This window comes from Muntiacus reevesi, chromosome 19 (assembly GCF_963930625.1).
Source record: "Muntiacus reevesi chromosome 19, mMunRee1.1, whole genome shotgun sequence".
Classification (NCBI taxonomy): domain Eukaryota; kingdom Metazoa; phylum Chordata; class Mammalia; order Artiodactyla; family Cervidae; genus Muntiacus; species Muntiacus reevesi.
Window position 1 is genome coordinate 41,221,526 of NC_089267.1, and position 20,485 is coordinate 41,242,010.

General features: G+C 35.6%; 1 protein-coding gene across 4 annotated transcripts in view; it reads left to right on the forward strand.

The window, feature by feature from the left end:
* The window catches only part of ATG5 (autophagy related 5), a 120,683-nt gene that overhangs the window by 17,855 nt on the left and 82,343 nt on the right, over positions 1-20,485 (forward strand). For 3 of the 4 annotated variants that reach the window (XM_065911558.1, XM_065911557.1, XM_065911556.1), the window contains 2 exons: positions 4,876-5,003; positions 14,143-14,221. In XM_065911558.1, coding sequence (XP_065767630.1) covers positions 4,876-5,003; positions 14,143-14,221 — 207 coding nt within the window. The remainder of the gene's footprint in view (positions 1-4,875; positions 5,004-14,142; positions 14,222-20,485) is intronic. The other variant, XM_065911559.1, reaches the window with a different exon arrangement.

Here is a 20,485-nt window from a genome sequence, read left to right on the forward strand (position 1 = left end):
GCATGAGTCAAGTGCTTGGGCCTGGTGCACTGGGAGGACCCTGAGGAGTCGGGTGGAGAGGGAGGTGGGAGGGGGGATCGGGATGGGGAATACGTGTAACTCTATGGCTGATTCGTGTCAATGTATGACAAAACCTACTGGAATGTTGTGAAGTGATTGGCCTCCAACTAATAAAATAAGACTTTAAAAAAAAAAATGAGCATTCTTTTAAAATTTATCACTTTTGGCCTTTTGTCACACTTTAACCTTTGGCATCTCTGATTCTTTATCAAATATTTATTATACGCCTCTTATAAAGCAGACACTGTTTTGGCCGTTGGAAATGTTAACCGTGAACAAAACAGAGAAAAACCCTTGTCTTAATAGCGCTTACATTTTAATGTTACTCATTCCTTATTGGAAAGAAATTTTTTATCATGAAAATCATTTGTGAATTTTTCAGCAATTCTAGTTGAACCTTGTACATGTAGTATGAAAGTGAAAGTGAAGTCACTCAGTCGTGTCCAACTCTTTTGCGACCCCATGGACTGTAGCCCACCAGGCTCCTCCATCCATGGAATTTTCTAGGCAAGAGTACTGGAGTGGGTTTCCATTTCCTTTTCCAGTATGTAGTATAGGTCTTTCCAAAATCAAGAGCTGATACCCACACTCATTTATTCCTGATTTATCTTCCTTCTTATGATCTCCATAGGTGAATATCATTCTCTAAAGAGTAGATAACTATGTAATGCCCAACAAACTGGTTAAAGTCCTGGACTTAATAATACAGACAAACAGATTATATTTAGATGAATAGATTATATTTATTTATTTTTTAAAAATGGTTAACTTACCATGCTATTTTAATTTCTTAGAGACTGTCCATGTTTCATCTGTACTTGATTCTGTCATTTGTGATGCTAATGAATTTTTCTTTGTGATTTCTTTAATAGAATATGGTTTTGACAAGTTACTAATATTTAAGCTGTATGTAAAACAGAAGTGATAATAATACTTCCTGTAAAACAACTAATGCTTTTCCTTATACTTAGTAACTTTTAGTTTCTTTTTTCTTTTCTTCTCTAATCACATTTTAGTTGTTTCATTATATAACAAAAGAAGAGCTTCTGGGGACTTCCCTTTTGGTTCAGGGGTTAAGACTCCATGCTTCCAAAGCAGGTTGTGGGTTTGATCCCTCCCTGGTCAGGTAACTAAGATTGCACTTGCTGTGTGACATGGCCAAGAAATTTAAAAATTTTTTAAAAAGAGGAACTTATGTTCTGTTCAGTTCACACTCCTATCCTGCAGCTTATTCCTAGTATGGGCACCTTTTTTCCATACTGGAACATTCCGGCTACCACTCACAACCCTTTACCTTGTAGCCCCTAGGACTACTGTAATGTTCTCTTATCTAACTGGAGCCTGTTGCCTCTATCTTCATTGATTAAGTGTCAATCCCGGAACCAGAATATTTCTCTGTGTATATAGTCCCCAGCCCAGTATATAATTCTATTTGATTCACTGATCAAACAAACATAACTTTGAATAAGCAACATGAAAAGTGATGCAGAGTTCCATTCACAGAAGCAGCTGAAAGAGAGTAACGAACCATTTTACCAGCAAAAGAAAACAGAACCTTATGAAAGCAAGAAATGGCTGGAGCTTCTCCTGCAAAGGAGGAGAATACATGAATTTTTGCCAAGTTCCTCCTTCTATCTACTTGTAGGTTCTTTAAATAAATCATTGCTCTCTCCTGTTTTCTTTCCGGGCTCCTTTCCTGGGGGGAATAACACTGATGGCCTTCATACTATTCCAGTTCTTACTATACCATCCTCAATGTTCCTTTCCAGACTTCTCTCTCTCCAAAGCCCAAGTAGGTCCAGCCTCCATAAGGACAGATTAGTGTTGACTGACACTAGCAGGACCCCAGTTCATCAGCATTATATTCTAAGCTTGTGCTTTATTGCATTTGAAGATGTGAATGTGTAGCTCAAAAGTTAGTCATCTAACATCTCTTACCTCCTTCAGATTTCTTCATTAGTTCAGTTCAGTTCAGTCACTCAGTCGTGACCGACTCTTTGCGACCCCATGATTTGCAGCATGCCAGGCCTCCCTGTCCATCACAAACTCCCGGAGTTTACTCAAACTCATGCCCATCGAGTCAGTGATGCCATCCAGCCATCTCATCCTCTGTCATCCCCTTCTCCTCCTGCCCCCAATCCCTCCCAGCATCAGGGTCTTTTCCAATGAGTCAACTCTTCGCATGAGATGGCCAAAGTACTGAAGTTTCAGCTTCAGCATCAGTCCTTCCAATGAACACCCAGGACTGATCTCCTTTAGGATGGACTGGTTGGATCTCCTTGCAGTCCAAGGGACTCTCAAGAGTCTTCTCCAACACCACAGTTCAAAAGAATCAATTCTTCGGTGCTCAGCTTTCTTCACAGTCCAACTCGCACATCCATACATGACCACTGGAAAAACCATAGCCTTGACCAGACGGACCTTTGTTGGCAAAGTAATGTCTCTACTTTTTAATATGCTGTCTAGGTTGGTCATAACTTTCATTCCAAGGAGTAAGCGTCTTTTAATTTCATGGCTACAATCACCATCTCCAGTGATTTTGGAGCCCCCAAAAATAAAATTCTGACACTGTTTCCACTGTCTCCGCATCTATTTCCCATGAGGTAATGGGACCAGATGCCATGATCTTAGTTTTCTGAATGTTAAGCTTTAAGCCAACTTTTTCACTCTCTTCTTTCACTTTCATCAAGAGGCTTTTTAGTTCCTCTTCACTTTCTGCCATAAGGGTGGTGTCATGTGCATATCTGAGGTTATTGATATTTCTCCCGGCAATCTTGATTCCAGCTTGTGCTTCTTCCAGCCCAGCGTTTCTCATGATGTACTCTGCATATAAGTTAAATAAGCAGGGTGACAATATACAGCCTTGACGTATCCTTTTCCTATTTGGAACCAATCTGTTGTTCCATGTCCAGTTCTTCCTGTTGCTTCTTGACCTGCATAAAGGTTTCTCAAGAGGCAGGTCAGGTGGTTTGGTATTCCCATCTCCTTCAGAATTTTCCACAGTTTATTGTGATCCACACAGTCGAAGACTTTGGTGTAGTCAATAAAGCAGAAATAGATGTTTTTCTGGAACTCTCTTGCTTTTCCGATAATCCAGCGGATATTGGCAATTTGATCTCTGGTTCCTCTGCCTTTTCTAAAACCAGCTTGAACATCTGCAAGTTCTCGGTTTACATATTGCTGAAGCCTGGCTTGGAGAATTTTGAGCATTACTTTACTAGCATGTGAGATGAGTGCAATTGTGCAGTAGTTTGAGCATTCTTTGGGATTGCCTTTCTTTGAGATTGGAATGAAAACTGACCTTTTCCAGTCCTGTGGCTACTGCTGAGTTTTCCAAATTTGCTGGCATATTGAGTGCAGCATTTTCACAGCATCATCTTTCAGGATTTGAAATAAATAGCTCAACTGGAATTCCATCACATCCACTAGCTTTGTTCGTAGTGATGCTTTCTAAGGCCCACTTGACTTCACATTCCAGGATGTCTGGCTCTAGGTGTTACATTAGTTATCACCAAAATTTTTTCTAATTTCCAGGCCTCCCCTACTTTTCCATTCCTTCTTTCTCATCTCGTAGTATTTCCTTAACAGATTTCCTGTCTAGAATCTTATTGCAGTCTTTTATATACAATGGTTAGAATAACCCTTGAGTACTGTTTCTCTTTGGGATTTCCCTGGTGGCTCAGATGGTTAAGAATCTGCCTGCATGTGGGCAGCATGGATTTGATCCCTGGGTCAGGAAAATCCCCTGGAGAAGGGAATGGCTATCCACTCCAGTATTCTTGCCTGAAGAATTCCATGGACGGAGAAGCCTGGTGGGCTACAGTCTATGGGGTTGCAGAGTCAGACATGACTAAGCAACTGACACTTTCACTTTTTTCACTGTTTCTCATCATATCATTTTATTTGTCGTATCATAGTGGGCTTCATTGTTTATCAAATGAAATCTTCCAGTTGACCTTTAAAGGCCTTTCTGTTGGTGCCATGAAGTATTTTTGTAAGTACTTTTTAGGAGTTTTTGTTTTTTTTAACCTCCACTTTATTTTAGCCTTGTAGATGAGGATAGATTATGTCCTTGCCTTGGTGTTCTTCACACAACTGAGTCAGTACACAGTGATTGTGATTGTGAAGTTGCTCAGTCGTGTCTGACTCTTTGTGACCCCCGTGGGCTGTAGCCCACCAGGCTCCTCAGTCCATGGAATTTTCCAGGCAAGAGAAATGGAGTGGGTTGCCATTTCCTTCGCCAGGGGATCTTCCCAACCGAGGGATCTAACCCGGGTCTCCCGCTTTGCAGGCAGACGCTTTACCATCTGAGCCACCAGGGAAGCCCCTAGCACACAATAGATTATGAAAATATGATGGATCAACTGTGAAGTCTTGATTAATAAGTCAAAGTGTACATAACATTGAGTTAATGATTATCTTCCCAGAAGTTGAATTACCTCAGGTGAATCATATTAATTTTCAAGTTAAATTTGATAGAACTAACAAGTATCCTAAATAGTATGGCTTCTGATTGCATTGTATTTTTATTTGGAAAAAACTCTTACAGAAGGATTACACATAGACTTGTTTATTCTAGGCATTTACCCTATAAGCTATACATCAAGTAATGACCTCATAAGAAATTTTAAGTCATCTTAACCTTTAGCCTTTGATTTCCTATAAAAAACAGTTTGCTTTGTGTATAATATTCAAAATAATGGAAAAAACATGACTGTTTTTCAGAATATTCAAAATATAGTTTAAAAGCCTATTTAGTGTATTTCTTTTTGAAAAAATAGTAAATAAATATGGTTTTATAAATTTTCATTTCAGTTGCTTTTGCCAAGAGTAAGTTATTTGACGTTGGTAACTGACAAAGTGAAAAAGCACTTTCAGAAGGTTATGAGACAAGAAGACATTAGTGAGATATGGTTTGAATATGAAGGCACACCACTGAAATGGTGAGTGAATTTTTCTGCATTGTTAAGCACTGAGTATATGATAGCTTTAAGAAGATATAGTGCCTTGAAGCAGTTTTTTAAAAGTCCTGTGCAAGAAATCACTAGTCTAGCTCTATAATAAAGTGGATTTTAAATCAATGCTAAAATATTTTATTGGAAATATTTCTGCCTTCCGTTTGGATGCATAGGACAGATTTACATATTTTCATCAATAGATTTTTTTTTAATATGACATGATAATAGTATATTTGGTTATGGGTTTTTTTTTTTTAAACATATTAAAAATATGAATAAGTCACTCTGTGATACTATTCAGTTTTGTTTCTGTCTCTGAAATCTTTATAAACAGATCTTTATATACACATGACTACCTGCAGGGGCATCTTTCAGACTGATTGCCACATACAGTGGACCACTGTGCTGTAAGCACATGTTGTTTAGCTTTGGTCTAGTAGTTAAAAGTATATTGATTTCCTTTTTATGTGAAAAATAATTTTGACGATATATCAGAGTACTATTTTTTTCAGAAACATTTAAAATAAATATCCTTTTTCAGAAACATACTGAAAATAAATCCCAAATCTAGGCTTATCTATATCCACAGATGATGTAATTTTGTGTTTCCTCTGTTACCAGGAGCTTTGGTCATTGTGCTTCCAAAAATATTTAAGGAAATTGAAGAAGTTTCAGGGAGAAAAATAAAATGACCCAAGATATGCTGAGATATAGGTGTTGAAATGCTGCCATGTAGGTGTAGTTAAATGAAAAAAGTTACAGACTGAGTCAAGCTTTAAGTGAAATATGACGAATATAAATAGTTTAGTAATGGACTTGCTCTCTGAATCTGGGAATAGTAAAAAATGAAGAGTTTTAAAAGAGGCTTAAAGCAAATAAAAGAGAGCTAGTAGGTATGTGATAAGTACAACTGTCTTGAACCCAAGGATTATTTAGAAATAAGGAGTGAACTTTTGGAACTCACCTTGTGCTGATTAATTTCCAAGAATAGTTAGATTTCTCTTAATGATTCAGAAGCATACAAGGTAACATCTTATATTGAGTCATGGGTCATGTCACTAACCTTTTTTTTTGGTATAATGTTCATTTTCTAATCAAAACAGAATATGGATCTTCATAATCACATTATCAGACTCATTATGACTCTTGAATAATTCTAGACCTCAGGCAGCATAGATAAGTCAATGTTTTCTGTTTTCTTTTTATTTCTCAGAAGAATTGGAGGTTTTGGAATGGGAAGGTGGCTTAAAAGAAGTATAAGAGCAGCAAGGATCAGGAGAGTAGAGGGAAAGGAAAGAGGGGGAAAGATTGTGGGTGAGTAGCAATAGGATATATCTATGTTCTTGACAGTTGTATCTATATTATAGTTGGATATTGAAATTGTATTGCTTTATGTGCATTAGTTGTCGATTTGGAGAAGGAAATGGCAACCCACTCCAGTATTCTTGCCTGAGAAATCCCATGGCCAGAGGAGCCTGGCGGGCTACAGTTACCGATTACCATAAGAAGAACTGATGTGATTGCCAGTGGGCTTTTTAGTTTTATTGTTGTAAAGATTGGTTTCTCAACAAGGGCTGTACTGATGTTTGAAGCCAGATGATTCTTTGCTGTGGAAGGGCTACTGTGTATGTTGCAGTATTTTTAGCAGCAGCCCTGGCCACTACCCACTCTTGCCAGTTGAGATAATAAAAATGTTGCAGGGCACGGGATGCAAAACCACCTCCAACTGAGAAACTTTGGAAGAGGTGAGAAACCTCAATTTAGCTTTTATAGTAAATGGTTATTAAGTCTTCATCTTTCAGCTGCTATTTTAATTCATCTTGTGTGGTGATTATTTTTGTATTTGATGTGATTTGTCTTCTATAGGTTTGTATTCTATATATGATATCAGTAAATGACATTTGGTCCCATTTCTCCCTGTTACGTTGTCTTCAAGATATGTGTTCCTACTTTATCATTATTTATCCCTTCTGAAAATCTTTTATTAAAGAGCGAAGTTGTTTTTCCTTTTAGAGAGCTTATGTGAAAGCAGTTGTGTTCACATTGTCTTCATTTTAGTTTTTGGGGTGTTAGCTTTTTATGTATGGCATCAGTTTCATAGCTATGTCTTGTGCACTCATTTAGTGACTATTAAAAGTTTTTTATAGTGCTATTTATTTATTTTGGCTGTGCTGGGTCTTCGTTGCTTTGTGGGCTTCTCTGTCGTCGTAAGATCCGGGGCTGCCCTCTCGTCGCTGTGTGCAGTCTTACTGCTGTGGCTTTTTGTTGTTGTTGCTGAGCAGTGTCTCTAGGGTGTGTGGGCTTCAGTAATTGCAGCACGTGGGCCCAGTAGTTGCAGCTTCTGGGTTCAAGAGCACAGGCTCAGTAGTTGTGCCCTGTGGGCTTAGTTGCCCCGCAGCATGTAGGATCTTCCCAGATCAGGGATCACACCCATGTCTCCTGCATTGGCAGCTGGATTCTTTACCCCTGAGCCACCAGGGAAGCCCTTTAACTGCTTTTGATATAGCGTTTCCTTTAGTATTGTTAGGTACTTTGTATATTTGAGGAGTGAATAATTTACTGGGGCATGAGTGTAATCCAAAGCCTCTAGACTAAGTTCTGACCTTTTCTCTCCTTGCTCCCAACTATAGCAGTTTTCTCCTGTGTGATAAGTTATTTTCCTGGAAATAGGCTGTCAATATCTACCTAGCATTTAAGCAGTGGGCTTCATAGGACAGGATAATCATCGCAGAGAAGCAGCTACCACTGAAGCTTTGTAAGACTTGGACTTTTGAGACCATAAAGATGTCTAAAGAGTAGCGGAGGACTTCCCTGGTGGCTCAGTGGTGGAGAGTTGGCCTGCCAGTGCAGGAGACACAGGTTCAATCCCTGATCTGGAAGATACCACATGGTGCAGAGCAGCTAAGCCTGTGCTTCACAACTCTTGATCCTGTGATCTAGCGCCGAGGAGCCTCAACTGCTCCCAGCCTGCACATGTGAGCCTGCACATCCTAGACCCTATGCTCTGCAATGAGAGAAGCCACCGCAATGAAAATCCCGAGTACTACAATGAAGAGTAGCCCTCTCTTGTCACAACTAGAGAAAAGCCTGCAGCAATGAAGAACCAGGACAGCCAAAAATAAGTAAATTATTGAAAATTATAAAAAAAAGAATAGAGGAACATTTATTTGAGTAGGATGATGATATCTGCCTTATGCTTAATTCTTTGGAGTTTTAAGTAAATTCAAGTGAGAAAGAAAATCGAATAACAGTTTAGACAATTCCTAAAAGAAGTAAGAAAATATAAATTGATATCCTTTCTATAATAACCCTTTCTATTTATATTAATTATTTTGCAGATATTTAATCATCTATGTGAGGGGCTTGAGCAGGTGCTTTGTAGCTTAAGCAGTGACTCAGAGGAGGTGATAAGTAAATGTTTGTTGAATGAATTAATGAATCTAACTAAGTTTTTTTATTGATAAAACTGAGACTCAAATAAAATAACTTACTCAAATGAGCAAGTAGGACCATATATTCAGGCTCTCAGTTCAGGGATCTTTTTTGTATATGTGCTGATAATTCTTTTTGTTAGTTGTTGTTTTCTCTGATTCTGTATGTTCTAATTACATGCTAAATTGTCCATATTAGAATAGAAAATTATTTAAGAACAGTGGTATGTATATAATGAATACTTAGTATATTGTCGATTTGTAAAGAGGTGCCAAGGAGACTTTATCTGTTTAGTGCTTTATCTTCTACATTCTTTATGTCTTTAATGTTTAAAAATTATATGGGAAATGAAAAAAGCTGATCTTAAATTAAGGATCTCTTTCTTAAGAGTATTTGAGTTGATATAGTCAGCAGAGGGTGCTCTAACATTACACTTTAAGGGATAGTTTCTTGTTATAAGAGTCAGACATGACTGAGTGACTTTCACTTCACTTCTTGTTACCCTAACTCAAGTGTTCAAATTTGTTACTTTTATATTAGGCTTATTTTAAGAGAAAAGACCTTGGTTTTTTAAAGAATACTTTGTTAGTATATCCTAATGCTAGTTAGATCTTAGACCTCTAGGTACAAAATTTAGAAAAAGTTCTCTGTCAACTGTAAAACATGTCTACTGGGATATTATTGTTTTGTATAAACTGACTTATTTTCAAGACTGACTATTGGAAATAAGTTGTTGAAACTACCTTTTGGATTTAAAGAAAAGCAACAAATACTTGTATAGGTCTGAAGTTGTAGACATACTATATCCATTGACCCAGAATTTAATACTGTACCTATGTGATTTCAAAAGTGAATTTTAACAAAATAACTTTTACATCTTAATTGTATATACTGTACAGGCTCTGCTCTTATATCTAGTCATTTTTATAAGGTGGTGAATTTTTAGAATTTTATAAATTATTCTGTTAACTAGATTTTTGAAATGTGGCTTACTTATTAGCATTTTATACATGCCATATCCCTTTAGTTGGTTATTTCTGTACTTTTTCATGCAAAAGAATAGACTTAGAAAGCTGAGACACACAGTACTAGCCTGTAATTGTTTGTACCATAGAGAAAGGCAAAATAGATTGTAATCATTAAATTACTTTGGTTTGCATTTGAGTTATACCTTTTTGTATTTATTAAAATGTAATCCTGTTTTCAGTGAATCACTAATGTAGCAAACTTATGAATAGAATGCATTTATTTAAATGAAATGGAGTGGGACAATAGTTCTCTAGAATATAGGGAAGATTCCTTTCGATGCTAGTCTTAAAATACTGGTTTGCTATCTAACTCAGATGTTTAGGCTAGAATGAGCACCCTTGGCTGAACTTAAAGTGTACCTGTTACTGCTATACCATGTACTGTATGTCCATGTATTTTACCAGTAATGAAGGAGTAAAGAAGCAACAGCTTATGCAGAAAAATTGTTAATTCATTTTGAGGATTGAATTTAGAAAAGGCTAGAGCAATTTAAGGAAGAAAAAAAGGAATAAAATGTCAAAGTAGGTGTAACGTTATCCTGGTGCAGTCAGTTTTTACAGCACAGTAGGTTGAACCTTTCCTGGTTGTGTCTTCTTCTGGTTATATTCAGATTCAAGTCCTCACTACTTCCTTTTCTTTTAAATTTAGGTTACATTGGCAGGAGTAGCTATGTAACAGCCAAAAGGCTACATTACGATTTACTCATAGTTATGGCTTATGTGGTTTCTGTATTATAGGTTAGGAGCTTCCTAACAAAACTATGTAGAATATCCATTTAGAAGAATTGTGCAAATTATTACTTTTGAAATTTTTGACATAAATCAGAGTATAGTGTAAGAAAAAGTCAATACTTTAACTGTTTGCCAGTTCTATTTTCTAGATTTTCTTTTATATTAATAGATTCACCAGAAATAAGGAATCTTGGAACTAGTTAATTCAGGTGGTGTATTTGTTTGGAGTTTGTATACTTGCATCAAAATCATTCTGACATAAACAACTGCATTGATGATCCACATATGATCTGTATACTTTGACAATACATATAAGTAAATAGTTATTTTACTCCTGTATTTTTCTGGCTTAGTTTTATTTTTAATGTTTGTTCCAGGTTAGCTATTAGATATTATTTTATTTAGAATGCTTTTATGGTAATATTTTACATGTTTTAAATTTTAATATGTTTTAGAAATTATCATACTTAAATTTCCATCCTAATCCTTAGTATATCAGGAAGAATCATCATTTACTGAGACCAATAAATTTTAAAATATATATGTGTGTATATATGTATATTTAAGTCACTTTATAAATAGCTTAGAGAGGAATAAAGGAATGGTGTATAATAACTTTATTAGAAATTTTACTAAGTATTTAAATGCAGAAATTCAAATTTTTGTTCCATGTTTTCACTGGTTTTGAATGTATATATACCAAAAATGGGAAGTGTCCTCAATGCAAATAACTGCTCATTAGTTATCAACATTCAAATAGACCTCTGTGAGGTTCTAGCTTATCATTACTCTGACTCTTTGTGCGCTTAACATCAGTGCTTTGCAAAATTATTAAAGCCTTACATCATGATTTTATTTTAAAATAATTTCTTTTTTATATGATTAAGCATCCAGTCCAATTCTTTTTAATTTCTAGATCATCTAATTCCTTCCAGTCATCTTTGTGTACAAATCTGCCTTTAACATTTGCCCACTTACTGTCAAGAAAATTGCAGTGTGCATATAGTATTAAAGATAAGAATACTGACACTCATGCTTTTAGCAAAATGAAATAGTTTAGGTTCTACTCATAAAATACTATATGAAGAAATACTTTCTTTGATTATGTGGATAAGAATGCCATATGTTCTTAGAAATATGCTGTTCATTCATTAGTTCTTGAGTTTTATAAAATTTATTGACAGGGTATCATCATCTAAAGACTCATAGTGTGAGATTTCACTTAAATGATCATTTTACCAATGTCATTAAACTCTAAAGTACTGGTTTGTGTCTCTTTGCAAAAATCTTCTGGTTTATCTAGTTGTGTAGTCTTTCTCTGTCAATATAGGTGGAAAATAAGACATTTTGAATTTTCACCTGTGTTAATGAGAGCTGAAAGTAGACTCCAAAGATGAGGTCTGCATCCTTATTTTATACTTTGTTGAAATACGATATAATGTTTTAGGTGACAAAGTAAGAAAATGGAAGAAGGATACATTATTGTATCTTTCTTCTAGGTATAACATTGTTCTTCCATTCTTACTAATCTTGTCAATCTTTTTTTTTAGTTAGGAATAATTGATAAGTAATGATGAAGTAATTCCTGGAATGAAGTAGCAAAATGTTGCAAGATGGAGGAAAAAAATAAGATCACTAAGATGTCACAGTATATCTTAGATTTATAAAAAGTTCCAGTGAATTTATATGGCAATTGCTAATCTTATTCTTTTTTTTTTAAGTGAGTTTTTCTTGGGATTTTTGGAAGACTTTTAAGAAAGAATTAAAGTTACAAAATGTTAATTTTAAAATAGTTATAACTGTACAGAAAAGTTCACAATCTAATATTGGGCCCATTGGATTTTTATTGGTATACCAAGGGTTAACTATTTTATGGCTCTTGATTTATGCATTCAGCAGCTCTTATCTACCCTGTATGAGATTCTGTGCACTTACAGTTTTTTTTCTTTAATATTGAGAGTAAAAAATAATTGATTATTGAATCTTACTACATTTAACTTGTATTCTGACTCAAATACTTATTTTTAAAATTGTACTTGATTTTTTTATGATAGTATAGGTTGCTTTAAAATAATATTTGATTTAACTTAAGAATTTGTGTATAGTTCCATTTTTGAACAGTAGAAAATGTGTAAACACTGAATTGCTAGTCATTTTATGGGATTACTGATGAATCTATCCAATAGGTCAACTACGTGCATGTGTGCACACTCACCTGCTTCAGTCATGTCCAGTGCTTTGTGACCTCATGGACCATAGCCCGCCAGGCTCCTCTGTCCATCAGATTTTCCTGGCAAGAATACTAGAGTGGGTTGCCATGCTCTTCTCCAAGGGATCTTACCGGCCTAGGGATCAAACCTCCCCTGTGTCTACTGTGTTGCAGGCGGATTCTTTACAGTTGAGCCACTGGGAAAGCCCATGTGGTTTGGAAGACAGTATACTCTATTAGTTTAAGTACCCACATTCATTTTTAATCGGTTTGCAGATACCTCAGAAGGGTGTGAAGACTTAAAAAAGGTCTATTTTATGAAATGCATGGTGTTACATAGAGCTTGTACAATTTTAAGAGGTCATAGAGAAGGATAAGAAGTGTATAGGATCTGTAACTTGTTTATAGTGCAGTATTTTTTAAATTACTGTTTTTATTTCAGTTTTTAACTGAGGCTGGAGTTTTTCCTAATTTCAGAATTTACTAAAGAAAGCATTCTGTAATTTAGTTGATCCAAAATTATATTCATTTCTAGTTTTGAAAGATTTGTGTTAGTTACTGATATTCAATTAAAAGTTTGAGGGTTTTATTAAGAGATATAACACATACATGACTAAAACTCCTCACTGTTTTATCTTACTAGCAAGGCATTCATCCTGAATTCATTTTAAATAAAAATATGATCTCTAATGACTGATGATTTTCCCACAATTATGTAGATTATAATTTTGTTTGTATATTATATTAGGCAAACATAAATACTGTTAGCTAATATTTGAATTTTGGTCAGGTAATGTATTTGGATCACTCATTTTGAAATAAATTGATGTATTTTCAAAGTTTTCCACTCTTAATCCTAGGAGTAATCCACTAATATATTAAGGAGAAAAGAACAAGACTGTGCATAAAACCAAGCAGTTCTCTATTAGCCTTTGTTGGGAGGATTATTTAATTTTGATTCACTAATTAAGTTACTTTAGATTCTTTTAAAGGGTATAAAAAATAAGATTTGTTCTGTGAAGTCTGCAAGATCTGTATTGTTAACTTGTTTGTTACTAAGTAATTTGCTTCCCTGTGAGTAATGATTATATTAGGAAATGTTCTCTTAGTTAGAAGTCCTTAATTTATTATTTTTTAAAAAAACTTTAGATTTCGGTTATAGAAGAATATTCAGTGACTTTAGAAAATATTGACGTATTGTTATGTAAAAAAAACAGGTTATAACAGTTTGTAAAGGATAAGCCTAAACTGTATTTAGAATTGTATGCATAAAGAGAAGATTAGAAATTTATATGCTGTAACGTTAATAGTATAAGTACAAAATAAGTGATTTCATGCTCCTTTAGGTGCTCTTCTCAGGTCTTAAAATTGTAAAATTTAAGTTGTTTTAAAAAAAGCTCATCATCGAAAATGAATACTGATATGATAATTAAGTGTTGCAATACTGTGACATAACAGTGCTCATGGCTGATAAAGGGTTCCTTAGTGCAATTTCATTATGTATGTTGAAAATTCCTTAGGGAATGAAATGATTAGGGGGGAATAAAACCCTGATACCTGAAAATTTGCCATAATAGCCCAGGCAAGTAATTGTAAAATATAACCTTCCTGTGATTTGTGGTTAAAGTCCCCTAATACTTGATGTTAAAATGTACTTGAAGTTTATTTTACATTTGTAGTTTAAATGTTTATTTTTTCTTATAATGGACTCTTTTATTTTTAGGCATTATCCAATTGGTTTGCTGTTTGATCTCCTTGCATCAAGTTCAGCTCTTCCTTGGAACATCACAGTACATTTTAAGGTATAGTCTGTATAGCATATTCCATTTGTCTCATTTGTGGTACAACTTAGTAAATAGCCTTCGAGTAGAATTTTAAGTTGTTACGCTTTCCCATGATACTTTTATTTGCTAAACTGCCATTTGTGTTTATGTGTAAGATGCCCTTCGATTTCTTCTTAACTTTTGGCACAACCATTTAAACATTTAATGTATGAGTGCCTCTTCTTTATTGGAGCTAGACACACCATGTTTGAAATTAAATATTTTTGCATTCTTTTCTTTTTTTTCATTTAAAAAATCTCAAATAGGGAGAGCAAAATTCAGAGTGCATGTGGGCATGGAAATGGGGAAGGAGGCAACCTAACACTGAGTAACTCTAAGGCTATTTTGATGGAATGAAAAGAAGTGTTAGGAGACAGAAAGCCAAAGACTTGATGTAAGTTCTATTTTGAGAAATATTAATTCCTGTAGTTTTTCATGAGTCCAAGCTAGTTTTATTGTAACCTAATTTTGTCTCAATATTTTATAAAAATCTCATCTCTCTTTCTCTCTAACCACCCTGATTCTCCATGCTCCACTGCATAAGCAATTCACAGGTACTGCTGAAGTACTGGACCCCTTCTATTAGTTGATTACTTGGCAGTGATTCTCAAATGGTGAGATGTAGTGGGAAGGGAAACATGTTAAGAGTTTGAAAAGTCATTTAGGTGTCTGATTTGCTTTTGCATTAGGGACACTTATTCAAAGTGAGTGCCCAGAAGCTTGCCATATCTTTCTAAGTTGCTTTCCTTTCCTATTTTTCTAAAATTGAATTTGTGGTTCGTTGGCATTTATTTCCTTATTATTTGGACTAAAATAATGCTTTACATAGCACCATGTTCCTTCTCACAGACATTAGTTACTACAAAACCATACAGAGGGAGGACATGTTTCTGATTTGCATGAGTTTCAGTTACTATGAAAAGCCAAGTCTGCCTGTATGTGTAATAATTTATGTTTAGGATAGTATGAAGGTAAAACTACTTCAATCATAATAAGTGTAGAAGTTCCATGTTGCCTAGCAGGTCTTGTCCATTATATTGCAAAGTAATTTTGGTAGTTAGATTATGTGTGTGTGTGTGTGTGTGTGTGTGTGTGTGTGTGTGTGTGTGATACACTAAAAAACTTTGAAATCTAGGTTAAGATACATCATATCTACCTGTTTATTTATTCATTCAACAAATATTCAGTCTACTGTGGTTCTAGGAGCCCGGGATATATGAGTGAAAGACACAAAAGAGACTCACACACATTTTATGTTACCTAGCTGGCATTGGATGCTAGGCCCTCTATAATTATTGATTGAATTAGTTGATGGATTGTAATAATGAAAGGAAAGGCTTAGAATCTTTATGATTGGTTTACTGTCATGTCAGATTTTAAGAGATTTTATGTAAGAGATTTTATATAGAGTAATATAACAGTTGGAAAACAGTTGGAAAACATTTAACCTTAACTCAGTAAACAACATATTCCAAATAACCAGTACATGATGTTGTAAAATTACACATGTGTGAAAGATTCATTCAAAGTACATGATTAGCATCAGTAATTTTAATGTAACAGAGGTCGAATGTTTATTGATGTGGTTTCAGATACCACATTAATGTTTTAGTAAATTGCATACTAAAAACTACTGGGTTCTAGTCTTCAAAATGGTCAATTTTAAGTGAGTTGTATATGAATTATATCTCAGTTTTTTTTTTTAAAGACATAATGGTTAGTAATTTTCCAAATTTGGAGGAGAAAACACAAGTCTGTGTGTCAGAGAAGCTCAGCAAATGTATAGCAAATAACTATACAGAAAACTATACCTAGGCACATTATAATCTTTTGAAAACCAGTTATAAACAGAAAATCTTAAAAGTAGCCACCAAAAATGACACATAAAAGAGAACAGTAGGTAAACGATAGCTGACTTTTCATCAGATAGTGGAGAATGAAAGAAAATGGAATGATATGTTAAAGCGCTGAAAGAAGCTATGGGCAAGAATGAAGAGCATTGGAAATGGTAAATAAATGATGAATAGAAAAGATGACCTCTTCTTTAAAAGAGAAATGACAGTTTAAGGTGATAATAATATATTTTGTGCTTCACTGGTGGTTCAGCAGTAAAGAATCTGCCTGTGGTGCAGGAAATGTGGGTTCAGTCCCTGGGTCAGGAAGATCCCCTGGGGAAGGAAATGGCAACCCACTCCAATATTCTTGCCTGGGAAATCCCATGGACAGAGGAGCCTGGTGGGCTACAGTCCATGGGGTCGCAAAGAGCCAGACAGGACTTAGTGACTAAATCACCACTACCAATATAATTTTAAGGAAGGGTTAATAATATCTGTAAGTAAAATAGGTGACCGCATTTGTCTAAAGGATGAGTCTGCTAAATCCTCAATTACTTACTGTGGGTTCCAAATAAAAAGAAATGCAAGAGACAAAATGGTTGTCTAAGGAGTCTTTACAAATAGCTGAGGAAAGAAGAGAAGCAGAAAACAAGGGAAAAAGGGAGGATATACTAAACTGAATGCAGAGTTCCAGAGAATTGCTAGGAGATAAGACTTTCTTAAATGAACAATGCAAAGAAGTAGAGGAAAGCAATAGAATGGGAAAGTCTAGAGATCTCGTCAAGAAAGTTGAAGAGATCAAGGGAATATTTCATGCAAAGATTGGCATGATAAAGGACAGAAACAGTAAGGACCTAATAGAAGCAGAAGATATTAGGAAGTAGTAGCAAGAATACATAGAAGAACCAGACAAAAAAGGTCTTAATGACCCAGATAACCATGATGGTGTGGTCACTCACCTAGAACGAGACATCCTGGAGTGTGAAGTCAAGTGGGCCTTAGGAAGCATTAGGTACTAACAAAGTTAGTGAAAGTAATGGAATTTCAGCTGAGCTATTTAAAATCATAAAAGATGATGCTATTGAAGTGCTACACTCAATATGTCAGCAAATTTGGAAAACTCAGCAGTGGCCATGGGACTGGAAAAATTCAGTTTTATTTCAGTCCCGAAGAAGAGCAGTGTCAAAGAATGTTCAGGCTACCATACAGTTGCGCTCATTTCTCATGCTAGTAAGATTATGCTCAAAATCCTTTAAATTAAATTTCAACAGTACGTGAACCAAGAACTTCCAGATGTACAAGCTGGGTTTAGAAAAGTTATAGGAACCAGAGATTGCCAGTGTTCATTGGATCATAGAGAAAGCAAGGGGATTCCAGAAAAAGTCTGCTTCATTGACTATGCTAAAACCTTTGACTGTATGGATGACAACAAACTGGAAAATTCTTAAAGAGATGGGAGTACCAGACCACCATACCTGTCACCTGAGAAACCTGTATGCAAGTTAAGAAGCAACAGTTAAAACTTCACATGGAACAGCTGACTTAAGATCATGACATCCTATGCCATCATTTCATGGCAAATAGAAAGAGAAAAAGTGGAAGCAGTGACAGATTTTGTTTTCTTGGGCTCCAAAATCACTTATGATGGTGACTGCAATCATGAAATTAAAGGACACTTGCTCCTTGGAAGGAAAGCTATGACAAACCTTTACAGCATATTCAAAAGCAGAGACATTACTTTGCCAACGAAGGTCCATATAGTCAAAGCTATGGTTTTTCCAGTAGTCAGGTATGGATGTGAATGCTGGACCATAAAGAAGGCTGAGCACCAAATAATGGATGCTTTTGAACTGTGGTGCTAGAGAAGACTCTTGAGAATCTCTTGGAAGCAAGGAGATCAAACCAGTCAATCCTAAAGGAAATCCTTCCTGAATATTCATTGGAAGAACTGATGCGGAAGCCGAAGTTCCAATACTTTGGCCACCTGATATGAAGAGCCGACTCATTGCAAAAGACCCTGATGCTGGGAAAGATTGAAGGCAAAGGAGAAAAGGGCAGCAGAGGATGAGATAGTTAGATGGCATCACTGACTCAATATACATGAATTTGAGCAAACTCTGAGAGATAGTGAAGGACAGGGAAACCTGGCATGGTAACAGTCCATGGGGTTGCAGAGTGTCTGACCCAACTTAACAACTGAACAACAGCAGCAAAGAAATCGCAAGGGAGGTTTTAAAGTATTTCAAGCTGAACGATAGTGGAAACACAACATATTAAAGTTGATGAGAGTCACCTAAAGCAGTGCTTAGAGGGAATTGAAAAACTTTCTATAGTACAAAAACACAATTTCTGATATCAGGAATGAAAAATACTACATCCTATTAAGTATTAATAGGCTAGTAAGAAATATTATGAACAACTTTACGCCAGTAAATTTGATAAACGAATAAATTCAGTAAAAAGAAGTAGCAGATATAAATAGCCCCTAAATATATATATAGAGAGAAGTTGAATTTGTAATTTAAAAGAAACGTTCTCACAAAGTAAAATTCCTTGCCTAGTTTCATGCTTGGTAAATTCTAGCAAATATTTAAGGAATTAAACAATATCAATCTTTAGACTTTTTCCAGAAATAGAAGAGGAGAGAACAATTCCCAACTTGTTTTACAGACTATAGTAAAGATATTAAAAGAAAATTGCAGACCAACATTTCTGATGAGCTTAGATGCAGACACTCAGAAAAATACAAGCAAATCAAATCCAACAACTTGAAAAAGGATAATATACCGTGACCATGTTACAATTTCCCACAAATAACAAGAGTGACTCAACTTTCATTGTCAATGAGTTGTTGTAAATTCAACACAGCAGAAGAAGTAGAGAAATCATGATGTGATGAACAGATGCAAAAAAAGCTTTTGACAAAATTGAGTACCCATTTTCATCAAAACTCTCAGATTTATTTAGGGTGTAAATTGAACAGAACTTGATGGATGGTGGGAAACAGGGAGAAGGAGGAAATCAGCAGTACGTGGAAACTGATTTTTTGTTTTGCTCTATTGTAATAAAGGGCTTATAATATTATTATTAATAGATTGACTGGACTCCCCCCCCCCCCACCCCCCTGCCACTTACTTTGTAAGTAGTTTCAATTCAGTGTTTCGTTTAGTAGTATTTGGTTATTTCTAATGTGTCTGGACATATTCCAGGCTGCCTGGATTAATGTTTTATCTAAAGGACACAAGTAATATTACATAAGTAAATGGAACCTTTCAGGGAAAAAGTGAAATTAGATATAGTTTATCAGGATTCTGACTTGGAAGATTAATGAAAGCAAGTAAAACATGGTGTTGAAGTTGCTGCCTTTATTTGCAAGAATTTGTTTGGACTGACAAGATAATGTATGTAAGAAGAGATTTAGAAACGTAATGTAACAAATTGAGACTCTGCTTGTAATTTTGTTGTGAAGCTTTCAAAAGATTTCCCACCCCAGCCCAAGCTCATCATGGGAAGAAGAGCATTTCATAAGTAGGATCTGAGGGGAGTTTGGCCGAGACCTTTGACACTGTATTCGTGGCAACTATTAATTCAGCTGCTATGGCTGCCTAAGCATTGCAGGCTGTTTCTGCCCTCAAGCTTCCCCTGAGTTCATTAGAGTTCACCTTTCTCCTACATAGAGATGTAGGGCATTCTCTGCGGAAGGGTAGGTGTACAAATACGCACTCTCTTGATGGACCTCCTCTTTTACTATAAGGACTGATTATTTGGAATTGTCAGCTATCAGTTATAGGCGTCAGCATTAGAAGTTTAGAAACCTGCAAAGCAATGGGAGTCTGGGAAAAGCAAACCTATAAGAGCCATTTGAAGGAATCAGCTGCCTATGCTGATGCAGCAATAAAAAATGGTGAAATTTTTTGTTCCTCCTGATTTCTCAAACTGGTGGTATGAGAGATCCTAACTCCTTTTTTTTTTTTTTTTCTCAATCAGCTTGCATACAATTTTAAGAAATTCTAACAGTTTTTGAGCTTGACTAGGTCTTCCCCTGGTGGCTCAAATGGTAAAGAATCTGCCAGTAATGCAGGAGACCCGGGTTCAATCCCTGGGTTGGGAAGTTTTGCTGGAGGAGGAAATGACAACCCACTCCAGTATTCTTGCTTGGAGAATTTCATGGACAGAGGAGCCTGGCAAGCTATAGCCCATGGGGTCGCAAAGAGTTGGATACAACTGAGTGACTAACACTTGAACTTTTCAGGTCATAATTCAAACTACATGAAAACAGTCTTTTTTTGGAATATGAACTTTTATGTTTTCTGCCACACATTCATAACCAGAGTGGATAATTAGTACAGTGAACTGTATAATATCTGAATAAAGCCCATCTAATTTTATAGGTCAAGTATAACAAACT